Source organism: Zingiber officinale, chromosome 4A (genome assembly GCF_018446385.1).
Source record: "Zingiber officinale cultivar Zhangliang chromosome 4A, Zo_v1.1, whole genome shotgun sequence".
Taxonomy (NCBI): domain Eukaryota; kingdom Viridiplantae; phylum Streptophyta; class Magnoliopsida; order Zingiberales; family Zingiberaceae; genus Zingiber; species Zingiber officinale.
In genome coordinates this window covers 34,384,337-34,399,406 of record NC_055992.1, presented here as the reverse complement: position 1 = coordinate 34,399,406, position 15,070 = coordinate 34,384,337, and the positions used below count along the sequence as shown (strand labels likewise).

Here is a 15,070-nt window from a genome sequence, read left to right as displayed (position 1 = left end):
CTGATGCCGGTTTCGGTGCTCGGGCGGAACGGTAAGTTTCGCCCGTTCCGCCCGGCACGGAACGAAACCCTAAACCCTGTCCAACATTACTAACTTATATTGGATAGTTAAACTTTCTCCGAGGATGACGTTACAATCTTTATAAATTTTTTTATCCTTCTTTCTAGCCATAAGAAATAAATTTGTGACTTATTATTCCCACTTTTGAACTGATCAAGTATTCTCTTTTTCTTGAAAAACATATTAACTACTTTTGAACTAACCAAGTGATTATATGCTATTACAAAATCCAATATAACTTTCCCTTCTCCGTTTCTTGTTCTAAATCCATAACCCCATACACTCTATTATATTTCTTATTTTTTTCACTCCTACATGTCCATTTAGATCTGCTCTTATTAGGATCATTTCGTTTTGCAGGATATTTTATAATACTTCATCTAAGTCATCCCAAAATTTAGATTTGGTAACTTTATCTAATCCTATTTAAGATGCATATATATTAATTATCTAGATGTTATGCACCCATTTATTGTTAGGGGTGAGCAACTAAAATAAACGAGCCGACTTATTTTAGAAATTCAATTCAATTAATTTGAAATTTTATTTTTTTTTAAAAAATCTCAATTATTTCAGTTTATTTGGTTTGGTCTTGATTATAAAATTCAGAATTTATTAAACCAAATTTGGAGTTGATCACAATACATTACTGATGATCCACAAATCAAACATAATTAGTTCAAAAATAGATTTGTGTAGTCGGCTGTCTGCATAGCAGTCAACTAATAATGCAGCGTCAACAACTCCTAATAAAAAAATTCAATTAATTTAGTAATTAGTTTGATTTTTCAATTTTAATGGCAAAGTTGGATGGTTTAGTTTGTCTAAAAAAATTTGGTCGGTTAGATTTCGATTAGGAGGAGGGTTGCGTTAGGTTGATAGCCAGCGTCAAAACTATGACAAATATTCAATGAATGGATCCATTAAACTATTGTGCTAATGGTAGGTTGTTCCCCGGAAGGAACGCGTTGCAGGGTCCGACTGTAACGTCTCAGCAAGGACTGCTACATCTCCATGAGAACTTGGGTGTAGTGTTAAATAGGCAAGAGTTCTCATACCATAGGTTGGATAAGAACAAATATGATAGGAAAACTAATAATCTAAGATTTGGAACATGGAACATAGGAACTGGTAAATCAATGGATGTAGTAGATATGATGATTAGGAGAAGAATTAGTATTTTGTGTGTACAAGAGACAAAATGGACAGGCGAGAAGGCAAAGATGATAGAGAACTCGAGTTTTAAGTTATAGTACACTGGAAAGAGTAAAGCAAGAAATGGAGTGAGTATTATTATAGATAGTTTGTTAAAGGATGAAGTTGTAGGAGTAGTTAGAAAAGGGGATAAAATTATAGCCCTTAAGATAATAGTGGTGAAAGAAACTATGAATATAATTAGCGTATATGCACCGCAGGTAGGATTAGATGAAGCTACCAAATCAAGGTTTTGGGAGGACTTAGATGAAATATTACAAAATATTCTACCAAATGAAATGATTTTAATAGAAGGTAATTTAAATGGGCATGTCAGACTGAAAAATGAGAAATATGAGACAGTACATGGGAGTTATGGGTTTGGAACGAGGAATAAGGAAGGGAAAACTATATTAAATTTTGCGATAGCATATAGCCTTATATTAGGTAATACGTTTTTTAAGAAAAGAGAAGAACACTTAGTCACATTCAAAAGTGAGAAAAATAAATCGTAAATTGACTTATGGTTAGGAAGAAGGATAGAAAGATTTGTAAAGATTGCAAAGTCATCCTTGGAGAAAGCTTAACTACCCAACATAGGGTAGTAGTGTTGGATATACGCCTCAAATATAGTAACAATAGAAAGAAAATATATACGATTCTTAGAATTAAGTGGTGGAAGTTAAAGGATGAGAAGAAAAATATATTTAAAGAGAAGGTAGAAGTACAAGCATTAGGTGAAATATACGATGACTCTAATAAAACATGGGATAAGATGATATCAAAGTTAAAAATAATAGTTAAGATTGTACTCGGTGAGTCAAAGGGACATGTACCACTAAGTAAAGAATCTTGGTGGTGGAATGAGAAAGTACAAGAGAAAGTGAAGGAAAAACGAATAGCTTATAAGAAATTATATATTTGTAAGAACAAGGAAAACTTTAAAAAATATACAATAGCCAAGCAAGAAGCTAAGAAAGTAGTGAGTGAAACAAAAAATGTAACTTTTGAACGATTATTTCAAAACTTCGATACAAAATAAGGGGAAAGAGATATTTATAGAATAGCTAAAGTAAGAGAAAAGAAAACAAGAAATCTTAGTTAAATAAAATGTATTAAAGATGAATGTAATAGGGTATTAGTAAACGATGAAGAAATAAAAGAACGGTGGAAGAGGTATTTTCATCAATTTTTTAATGAAAGTTTAGGTGACCAACTTAACTTAGGTAATTTAAGTAGGTCAAATGAGCATAGAAATTTTAATTTTTATCGTAGAATTCAAACTTCAGAAGTAAAACAAACTTTAAATGAGATGCACAATGGAAAAGCCGTTGGACCAGATGATATTCCGATAGAGGTATGGAAGTGTTTAGGGGAAACAAGGTATTGAATGGCTTACAAAATTATTTAACATGATATTGAAAACGAAAAAAATACCTGATCAATGGAGGATAAGTAATCTAGTTCCCTTATATAAGAATAAGGGAGACGTACAAAATTGTGCAAACTATAGGGCTATTAAACTAATGAGTCATACTATGAAATTTTAGGAAAAAGTAATAGAAAAAAGATTAAGGAAGGAGACCACAATGACAGAAAATCAATTTGGGTTCATGCCTAGAAGGTCGACAATAGAAGTTATACATCTTCTTAAATAATTAATTGAAAAATATCGGGAGCAAAAATAAGATCTACACATGATATTCATTGTCTTAGAAAAAGCTTATGATAGAGTGAGAATTTTAGAAAAGAGAGGTGTTAGCGTAACTAATTAAGGATATGTATGAGGATGTAACGACCAGAGTAAAGACTTCAGGCGGAGTAACTGAAGCATTTCCAATAAAGATAGGATTACATCAAGGATCAGCCCTAAGTCCCTATCCTTTTACACTAATTATGGATGAACTCACTGCGTACATTCAAGACACAGTACCGTGGTGCATGTTGTTTGCAAATGATATTATGTTGGTAGATGAAAATGTGAAGGAGTAAATGTTAAACTATAATCTTGGAGGGAAACACTAGAAGGGAAAGGTTTTAAGTTTAGTAGATTAAAGACAGAATATATGAAATTTAAGTTTAACAATATTAGAAGTAATGAAACAATTGTTAAGATAGCAGAGGATGAGTTGCCCGGAACAAAGAGATTTAAATATTTAGGATCATTTTTGCAAAACGATGAAGAGATGTCTTACATAGAATACAAGCAGGATGGGTGAAATGGAGGGGAGCGTCGAGTGTTTTATGTGACCGTAAAGTACCTCTTAAACTTAAAGGTAAGTTCTATAAAACCACGGTTAGACCTACTAGATAAGGATGTTAAGGTGGATGTGTGGACATACGAGGATGGACAAAATAAGAAATGAGAGCATTAGAAAGAAAGTCGGAGTTGCATCTATTGAGGAAAAACTCGGAGAGACATGTTTAAGATGGTACGGACATGTACTTAGACGACCAATAAATGCTCCAGTTAGGTGATGTGAAACTATGATAAACATGCATATCAAACGAGGAAGAGGAAGACCAAAAAAGACTTGGTTAGCAACAATAAAACAAGATAAATTTTATTTAAATATAGATGATGATATAATAGGAGATAGAGCTCAATGACGTAAAAGGATTCATACAGCCGACCCCACCTAGTGGGAAAAGGCTTGGTTGTTGTTGTTATTATAGATTTCGATTAGTTCGATTTTAATCGAATACTCAACCCTACCTATTGTTTAGACACTAGACAATGGACTAATAACCTCCCACCTAGAACAACTTGAAAAGCCCTTTAATGCCTTAAAAACAACATTATATGACCTAAGAAATAAAGGAAAACAAAATAGAAAATCTCGAGCCATATCAGAGTATTAGTTCATAATCGAAACCATACAGTTTCAATATCATTTAGGTTGTACTAATATGGTTTTGGTTTTTTTAAATTATAAAAATATATTAATTAAAAATAATCTAAATATTAAAAAATTTAAAATGCAAAAAAACGAAAAAAAAGAAAAATATGAGATCGCAGCGCCTCCATATGGTAAATAAATAATTTATTATATATTTTCATAATTAAAATAAATAATATATATTAAATTAATAAGATAATTTTATTAAGATTTAATTAAGCCGATTTAGATTATCCTATTTATTATTAGGAGATAATTGAAATTATTAACCTAAGTGTGCTTAGGGCACACGTCCCCGTCGTAACCTGTGGGCATCCCTTGCCTGACCCACGCGCCAGTGGGTTCCATTGCGACTCAATTTTAAACCATACTACGAAATGACCATGTAATGTAAGTGGCACCAATGACTTTCCACGGTTAAAAAAGGCTTAATTAGAAGAAATAATAAAAAAAAATAGAATATGGACGACAAAGTGGCTCGATCTTCATCATCAAGCAATGTTTGCCCTAATTTTTGAGATCAGCTACATATTCTTAATGTCCATTGAACATTATGCAAGCCCAGAGCATGCACAATAAAATATCCAAACTGTCAATATAAAAGATCTATAATAAAGAAAGTGACTTCTGTTTAAAAAATAAGTAATGGCCAACAAAAATACAAACAAAAGTTGTTTGTAAAGTGCTAATCAAATCATAGCTACCATTGTATGAGATAGTATAGCACCTATTATAGTTTCGAAAGCAAATGTACCATATTAAGGTATGAAATTAATCACATTTGGAACTCATTCTATAAGAAATATAAAATAGTTGGAAATACAAAAAGATTAAGCTCGTATGTCAACCTGATCAAGCGAGTTGAAATTATCTGGAATGAAATTGGCCTGCTGCATGCCATGACTTTTGTAGTCCTTGGAACTCTCAGAATGATAATGAGTTTGGTGCAAGTGCTTGTGAGGTTTCATGGTCCTTGCATATATGTAGTACACAGCAAGCAGAAGAATAGAAGACTCTGAAAACAAGAGCATGTAATGATTAAATTAGAACTATTCATCTATGAAAAATTCATCAATCTAGCAGAAAGGTAAAAAGACAATGAAAAAGAAATAACTAAATAAAACAATATGAAAGTATAAGTAATAAATTGAATATAGATGAGTTATATAGTTTGTAAAACTCAGTCATGCAATTAAATTTTATGTACCAGTTTATAGAATAGTCAAGCTCCAAAGGATGATAAATGAGAAAAATTAGATTAAGACAATAAAAACATGTTCAAATAGAGATAGTAGATTTTATATTTAGACAAGTTAAGTCAATTAGAGTTGAAGATATAGAAGTAGAGAAGGTAGAGAAGCACTATAGATAATGGCAGCAAATAGTTGAAACTAACATCACTTACAAAGGTAGCCTATATAATATGATAATACATGTTTTTGTTGATCTAATTTTAAGTCTTTCCCATCTAGAGCTGGTGCTGTAAGCCTACTGACGATTGGTCAGAGCACTGCTTGGTCACCTAATAATATCCACTAAGCATGACAAATATCCAATACTGAGTTTGATATTATGCAGCAGCATCATTTAATAGTCAGGTATGTTCCTAGAAAAGGGTCCAGGCAATGGCATGATCAGAGTAACTATGGAATCCAAGCCATCCCCCTGCAATCAGATTCCTGGCTCTGCTCCAGACTTCATAAAATTAAAATGCCAGTGTATAACAAGTTTTTATTTTTCAATTTTTTCCTTGAGAGATTTGCAATAACAGATGATTAAATACCAATTCAGCGTTCAGGTACTAGTTACCTCAGTGGCATTTCCAAACCCTATTGTTGGAGTTGATGATGGTGGAGGTGCAATCTGAGTACGGAAAGAATAATAGTATAGCACAATATAGATAAAGTCAAAGCTAGAGATGGACTCTACATCTTCAAGATGAATTTGCTCCGCACATAGTGCTCACGGAATATGACAATCGTCTTTCAAAATGCAACAACTTTTATCTTATAATAGCAACATTGCAAATCATAAGAACTACGAACGAAGATGCTTCTCAAACTCAAATGTTTGCACTCTGAATTGAATGGGATGATTGCGCTGATAAGCGGGGCCCTATTTATACTTTGTGAGGAGTTGGAGGGGCCTCTTGGTTCAATCTAATCCGTCCATCTAGAATCCAACCAACCAAATCGCATCCATCTAAAGGATCACATTGACCTTTCGCCCTATTTATACTTTGTGAGGAGTTAGAAGGGCCTCTTGGTTCAATCTAATCCATCTATCTTGAATCCAACCAACCAAATCGGGTCCCATCTAAAGGATCACATTCACCCTTCGCATGGGCGACTTCGATTCATCCATCTCGAATCCAACGGTTCATATCACGTCCCATATGAAGGATCACATTAACCCTTTAGTTAGGAAAATCCAATTCGACGCAATGGTAAAGTTGTTGCCATGTGACTAAAAGGTCACGGGTTCAAATCCTAGAAACAACCTCTTGCAAAAAGCAGGGTATGGCTGCGTACAATGGATCCTTCCACGGGACCCATATGGTGGGAGCTTCGTGCATCGGGCTGCCCTTTAGGAAAATCCAATTCGTCCATTTTAAAACCAATGACTCAGATCGCACACCATCTGAAGTATTACAACCCTTCACCTTGGTTGAGCCACCCTTATCTAGTCATCCATAAAGAAAGGCTCTTTAAGCTCCTCGCGACGACGTGTACCTATGAAGTGCAAAGTGCACCATAAAGCGTCCAATGCACGTACTTGGCACCTCCCTCATAGGATTCGAGCATGGGTTGGGTTAAACCAATTAAATCCCAACAACACAAAACAATATATAAGGAAGGCTTAATATCCTTTCCTTTCCAATATGGGACAATTTCATGATAGGCTATTATATCCCTTCACCCTATATTTTTTTCATAATGGGCTTTTATTTGGGCTCACTTTAATAATTAGTTTCTCATTCATCCAAAATTAATTTTGAGAAATTAATATTCTAAAATTACTAATTTTCACATCAATTTTCAGATTTATTGAACGAAATCCACTTGAATTATATTTTGAAGTTTATTAGCTTAAAACCAATTTTCCAACAATCGCTACATGGATGAAAATTAATGCATGTAAGTATTACACTTAAAGAGAGTTCAATCGAAAAATTATTGTATCATGATAGGTAATTTATGATTTTGAACCTTCCAAAACATAATATCATCAAATTAATTAAACTACTTAGTGAACGCAATCATAAGTATCATGATAGGTAATTTATAAGTCCCCTCGGGGCGGTGCGATGGTTAAGACATGGGGAGTTGCCACATGAGGTCTTGGGGTCGAAACTCGGCGTGACCGAGCATAACCTCCCCCATGTCTTGGCCATTTGTATTAATGGCTAGTAGCCACCCCTGATTTACCTCCTCCATGTTGGCCTAGGGACGGGTTGGCTGGGGCGCTGGGGGCGAGCGAATCGCCTTTTGCCACATGATAGGTAATTTATAATTTTGAACCTTCCAAGAAGTTACAGGGTCATTCAACTTCTTCAGTGGCTTTATTTAAGGATAGATTTCATAGCAAATCGAGTTATACGTGTTTGTTTCGTAGATTTCCACGATACTGCTCCACCACAAATAATTAACATATCCACTGATGGATTTAGAGTCTTTTGTGTCAGAAATCCAATTTGCATCATTGTAGTCTTCTAGTACTGTTGAATATCTTATATAATGTAATCATGCTCTAAGGTGTATTTTAAATATACTAGAACCCTTATTAATGTTTCTTATCATTTGGATTAATTGTAAATCTACTTCGGAAATTTACCAAAGGACGCACCTAAAGTTTAGAATTACCAAAAGGCGCACCGAAATTTGAGAATACCCAAAAGGCACACCTCTTTCCAGTTTTACCCCTCTACTATTTTTTCTTATTTTTCCTCTCTCCTTTGCATGCAACAAGCTATTTCCTCTTAAATTAAATTAAACTTTTATCTCTCTGGAAATCAGACTCATATTTGATAGTTGTTTATTAAATTAAATAAACAACCCATGTCGTCCTGTCTGCGAGAAATCAGGCTCACATTGCGCCTGATTTAAACCAAACTAGGTTCGAACAATCTAAATTAGCACTACCACAGGCCTGATTTGATTCAGATCAAGCCTAAAGTGGGCCTGATTTCTCGAAAACTGGACCATGTTCTAGCTGAAAGTTAGCATAACATTATAGCATTTCTAGAGAGGCCGAAATAAGCAATGGAGGCACTGTTAGACTCCTTGCAACCTCAGTTTGATTCAAATCAGACCCAAGGTGGGCATGATTTCCCAGAGACCAGGACCACATGTACATCTGATAGTGTTTTCAATACCACATGTGAATCTGTTTTTAGTGCCAACATGTGAATCTGTTGTCAATACCACATGAACCGTTATCTCTAATAATTTTTTTAATTATAATAAATAATAACCAAACACTTTGCTTCATCTCTCAATACCAACTACATCGAGATGCCCACGTTGGGCCTGATCTTCCTGGATGATCTGAATCAGCAATACTACGGGCTGGTTTGATTCAGATTAGGGAGAACAAGACCACGTTCTAGCTGAAAGTTAGCATGACATTGTATCACTTCCAATAAGGCTAAAATAAGCAATGGAGGACACCGTTGGACTCCTTAGAGCCTCAGTAATATGAAATGAGTTCAATCAGACATTATCCTCAAATATTTCAATTGTGATAAAGGTTCACCATGGTTCTTAGCCAAAAGTAAACTTGAGTCCATTTATAAATTAAATTTCCAGCACCGTCTGGATATAGTGAGATTGTGAACAGACAATTCCTTAGGATGTTTTAATGATCTTAATCCCAAGTATAATATCCACTATACTCATATCTTTCATGTCAAAATTCTTGCTTAACAATCTTATTAGTAATCATGATTATTTCCTATGATGAGCATATCATCTATGTATAGGTAGATGATGACAAATGAGTTAGGTATGCCTTCATTTGACATCATAGTTGTCTAATTTCTCATGTCGTTGTTTTAGTACTTGTTTTATCTCATTGACTTAACCGAATTTGTACATCTTATTTCCTTATCCAAGAGCCACAAATCTTTTGGGACACACGATGTATATTTTCTCTCCAATTCACTATTTAAAAAAGTTGTTTTCACATTCATTTGATGTATCTCAAGGTCATATAGTGCAACAATAGCAATGAATACTCACTCCAATTGCTCCATGTATATTTTTTTCTCCAATTCACCATTTATAAAGGCTATTTTCACATCCATTTGTTGTATCTCAAGGTTATGCAATGCAACAATAGCAATGAATACTTGAATAGACGTGATCCTCATTACTAGTGAATATGTGTCAAAGAAGTCAAGGTCTTCATTTTATTTGAATCCTTTTGCCACTAACCTTGTGTACTTATCAATAGTTCCATCAACCTTACATTTTCTCTTTAAGAAAATGAACTATCTTTGGTCCCATCTTAATTTGCTTTGGCTTAGGTACTTCCACCTTAGTCTAACACCCCCACCCCCAATTTTTATATACCTATTAGAAGGCTTACGACCCTTTTATAACTCATGAGTTTTATGCTTGCTTTTCTGTGGAATTTTATTAAGAATATGATTTGCCGAATTATTCCCCCATAAATTATGGGTAAGCCTGAACTTATCAACATAGTATTCATCATTTCTTTGAGAGTTTGATTTTTACATTCGACAATACCATTTGATCGAGGGGAGTTGGGTGTTGTCATTTGATGAATAATGTCAAATTCTCCGTAAAAATCATCAAATTAATCATTATATTCTACACCTCAATCACTTCAAATTATTTTAATTCGTTAGCCAATATGATTCTCAATTCCATTCTTGTAATGTTTTACTACCATCAAGGCTTTGTCTTTGTCATTTAATAGATACACGTAATAATATCTCGTGTAATTATCGATAAAGATAATAAAATATTTTTTATCTCCTCTAGTTTGCATGAATTTTAAATTATATGTCGCTGTGAATTAATCCTAGAAGGATTGTACTTCTTTCCACCGATTGAAAAAATAATTGTCATTTTAGCTTCAACACTTATTTTACATTTATGTGTTGAATCAATACTAAATGCAGGCATATATTTAAATTCACAAGTCGTCACAAAGTGTTATAATTTACATATTCAAGTTTAACATATTAAATTAGAACATTCCATCAGCACAATTTATAATTTTATTGTGGTCAAAATTATGGTCTCCAGTCATTCCATTCATCTTAAATAAACCTTGCTCAAAGTGCCCCTAACTATGAATTGACCATTTTTCATCCATACAAATTTATTAGATTCAAACACTAGCCTAAAACCAACTTTGACAAAAGTTAACCCGAATGCTATATTCTTTTGGATGTCAAGAATATAGAGCACATCATTTAGTGTCACGTCTTTATTTGACATCATCTTCAACATCACTTTCCCAAAACCAACAATGTTGGAAGTTCCAAAATTTCCCATGAATAGCTTTCTCCCACTAATTGGGTATAAGTTGAGAACAAAGTCTTGTTAGAGCAAATATGTCGTGTAGCATCGATATCGACCCACCTAGGTTGTCCACCATGTTAGCTTCAAATACAATGGTAATGAGTTTAGGTCTAATTCCAACTTGTCTATTGACACTTACTTATCTTCGGTCATATGCACTTAATTGGCTTTCTTTGAACGTCGGCAATCTTTGAACTTGTAATTCGATTTGCATAGCATGTTCCATGGAACTTCTTGGCCTTCCGTTGTCTTGTCCTTTGTTAGAATGTCTTGTCCTTTGTTAGAATGCTTTCTCTTCTTACTAGTATTTGGTTCTATCAAATTTGTCTTAGTATACATAGGCATTTCCAAACTTCTTGTGATTATCTTCTTCAAGCAATAGTCTCACAATTAGATCCTCAAGTCTTATTTCCTTTCACTTGTGTTTTAAATAATTTTTGAATTCCTCCCACGAAGATGGGAATTTCTCAATTATCACAACAACATAAAAGGACTCATTCATTTTCATGCCCTCAGCATGCAAATAATGTAGGATCAGTTGCAATTCTTAGACTTGAGTAATCATTATTTTAGAATCAATCATTTTGAAGTCTAAGAATTTTCCAATGATGAATTTCTTCAATCCGACATCTTTTATTTTGAGATTTCCATAAGTTCTTAACGATTTTCCTTGGACTATACACATTATCTTACGTGTTGTCTAAACCATTGAGGATATAGTTTTAACAAAAGAAGTCATTATGTCCCTATACATCATATACTGCCCTCTTCTCTTTCTTAGTCTTATTATGAGCTATAGTAAGGGAATTCTCACATAGGAACTTCACCAGGTTCAACGTGGTCAGATAAAACATCTTTTGTTGTCACCATGTTTGAACTTGAAAAGTGTGCCCTAAAGCGCCCAATGCATGTGTGTGTGTATGCGTGTGCACATTCAATGCTATGCACCTACCTCAAAGGATTCAGACATGCGTTGAATTAATTAAATTCCAACAATGCAAAACATTATACATAGAAACAAAACATTATATACAAAAGGTTTAATATCCTTTCCTTTTTGATGTGGGACAGTTTTATATCCCTTCACCCTTCTTTTTCATAATGTATTGTTATTTATACTCATTTTAATAGTTAAATTCTCATCCATCTGAAATTGATGTTGATAAATTAAATATTCTAAAATTATTAATTTTCGAACGAATTGTTATTTTTATCAGGCAAAACCCACTTGAATTATTTTTCGAACTTTATTGGCTCAAGGCCAATTTCCCAACACCTACCTCATTTCACTGATGCGATGAGATAATTATTAAGATAAAAGATGACGAGTTGTCTGGAATTGAGAGATTTAAATATTTAAGATCAGTTTTGTAAAACGATGGAGGAATTGAGAGAGATGTCTTATATAGAATACAAGCAGAATAGTTAAAATGGAAAAGAATTTCCGATGTTTTATATGATCGTAAAGTACATCTAAAATTTAAAGAAAAGTTCTACAAAATCGCAATTAGACCTGCTATATTATATGAAGTTGAATGTTGGACTATAACTCAAGCACAAACAGAAGATGAGAGTTGCAGAGATGAGGATGTTAAGGTGGATGTGTGGACATACAAGGATGGACAGAATAAGAAATGAGAGCATTAGAAAGAAAGTTGAAGTTGCATCTATTAAAGGAAAACTCCAAAAGATGCATTTAAGATAGTACGGACATATACTTACACAACCAATAAATGCTCCAGTAATGTGAGACTCTAACAAACACCCACATCAAACGAGGAAGAGGTAGACCAAGAAAAAACTTAGTTAGGATAAAATTTATTTAAGTATAGATGATGATATAGTAGAGGATAGAGCTCAATGACATAAAAGGATCTATATAACCGACCTTACCTAATGGGATAAGTCTTGGTGGTTGTTGTTGTATGTCATTTCAATGACCCTTATTCATCTGGCGAACAAGTAGATACTAGCTGATGGAAATTGAGGGAATTCAATTGTAATTTTGTTGTAGCAACTTACAATAAACTAATGGTTGCTGAGTGGTTTACATTTTGCAGAAATTTCCTTACTAGATATGCAAATCTAATAAATTATGGGTCAATTTGGCTCTACACTGTAAGACGGAGGTATGTACTCCTCCCCCTTCTTTGTATTCATTTCATCTCTCTGAAAATTAAGTGACAGTCCAGAGTGATCATCAAAGCAAGCTCATTCAAGCAGAGGACAGAACGATTTCGTCAGTCTTCCGCATGGTCATTTTTACCTAATTCCCGGATTATGGTTGCTTTTAGAATCAATACGATTGCTCATAATAACAACTAGAAGAACTGGAAATCCTCATATTATATTACAATCTGGAAGCAAAATAGTTTTTTTTCACTTTTTTTGGGGGATCGGAAGCTAACAAAATTGAAAGAAACAAAAAAAACGAAGAGGTCAAAACGAGATGTGGATCGCTAGTGAGCAGGCTGGCGATTTACCTCGATAGCTGAATGGAGCTCGGTGGATCTGTTGTGGTGCCTACTCGTACCTCTCTCTTTGGGTGTTCCGGGCTTGCGTTCGGGGATTTCGACTTTCGGAGACGCTGTCTTCTAGTATTCCACTTTCCAGTCAAGCAGACGACTGGCAGGATTAATTATAGGATTATTTCGTAAAAAATCGCGCACATCAATGGCCATCCCTTTTTTAAAAAAATAAATAAATGAGCGCTATCAAACATTTCATCCTGAAATTATTCTTATCCAACGTTACTAACCGATATCAAATAACTTAAATTAAATAATACTCATTTAAACTATAATAGGTATTATAGGATTCTCTTAGTTTATTTTACTTATTAAAATATTATTTTAATCAGATTAAAAATTTCTAATAAGCAAAATCAACCAAAAATGATACTGTTATAGATGTTAATGATTACTACATATTATAGTAACTATCATCTATGCAATCGATTGTGTGATCAAATAATATTCATTTAAAATATAATTAGAGTCATAAAATCCTTTTAATTTATTTTATTTATTAAAATATTATTTTAATCAAGTTATCACTCGTCAATAAACAAAGCCAACATAAAATAATGACATTAATATAGAAATAGCAACTAATTGTTACACGTTGTAATAACAAACAACTAGCTATTGTACGCTGTAAAAGTTAACAGTCAATTGCTATAATCTAAATCTTTAAATCAATCTAGAAGCATTTTAGATAGTTTACTTTATATATGACGTCAATTAGATTTTAATTGAAAAATAGATGTCGATATGATAATTTGTCAAATGATGGTCGTCTTTTTTATTTTTACCCAAAAATGATCATCCAAAACTATATAATTATTACTTAAAAATTATAGTTGTCAAACTGATTGATCCATAGCAAGACGGGATGGCCTGTGGTAGGGTGGCCATTTGATGGGACGAGGCGAGGCGAGGCGAGTTGGCCATTTGGCGAGGCGAGACAAGGTGGAGCGAGACGGGTTGACTGGTTATCTTGGCGGGGGGCCGACCATTTGGAAGGGCGAGGCAAGACAAGGGGAGTTGGTCATTTGGCAGGGTGGCGCAAGGCGGGTCGGTCATCTTGGTCGGTTGAAAAATCTCAACCCAACTTAAGTTAGGTTGCGAGCTCAACAAGTCAACCCACGAGCCTATTGATAAATAAAATAATAATAAAATATATATAGAAAAAATAAAATTTTTAAGTTTGAGTTATAGATTAAATGGATCATTGAATTTTTTATTTTAGTTTTAAATTTGGGAAACAAATTTATTTTTTCTCGACCCGTGGATCAATCCAAGCCCGTCGCAAGTCGCTGGTCCAAGTGAATCGACCCATCTCGACTCATCTTTAAATAGATTAATAAAATTTCAACTTAATCTAGTTAAATTATTTGATAAGCCGGATCAATTCGACAGACACCATCTAAATTAATGGCTCTAGTACAAATATTAAGATTAAATTAGTCAAAGCATTCAAGGGGACGAATAGGCTCAAGTTAGTTCAATCAATATGACCACTTAGCAGGTCATTTAGGCCCAATAAATTGATCAAATTAGTCAATGGACAAAGTGATAAATTCAGTTGGGTTGTTGGGCTGTGCAATTTGGGCGGCCTATCAGTCGAGAGAGGTTGAACGGTGTTGGATGGTTTAGGCAGCTTAAATTAGTCAAACAAGTTGCACAATGTAGGTAGGTCCAATTGTACAAGTGATTCGGTTAGCCTAGTCAAGTGGAGGGAGGTGCAATATGGTTTAACTAATTCATGTAAGCTAGTTAGTTGGGCAAGTCACGGTTTAAGGAGTAGTTTGTTAGTTTAGGAAGGCTAGGCAAATTCAAAGGTTTGGTGATTCAAGTTAAT

At 34.0% G+C, this 15,070-nt stretch overlaps 1 protein-coding gene across 1 annotated transcript in view; it reads right to left on the bottom strand.

Annotated features, from left to right (window-relative positions):
- The window catches only part of LOC121969800 (E3 ubiquitin-protein ligase RGLG3-like), a 68,084-nt gene extending 54,704 nt beyond the window's left edge, over positions 1-13,380 (bottom strand). Inside the window, exons 1-2 of the mRNA XM_042520054.1 lie at positions 13,192-13,380; positions 5,003-5,169 (exon numbers count right to left, since the gene is read on the bottom strand). Of these exons, the coding sequence (XP_042375988.1) occupies positions 5,003-5,122 (120 nt within the window). The 5' untranslated portion in view covers positions 5,123-5,169; positions 13,192-13,380. The remainder of the gene's footprint in view (positions 1-5,002; positions 5,170-13,191) is intronic.
- Between the last annotated feature and the right edge of the window lie 1,690 nt (positions 13,381-15,070).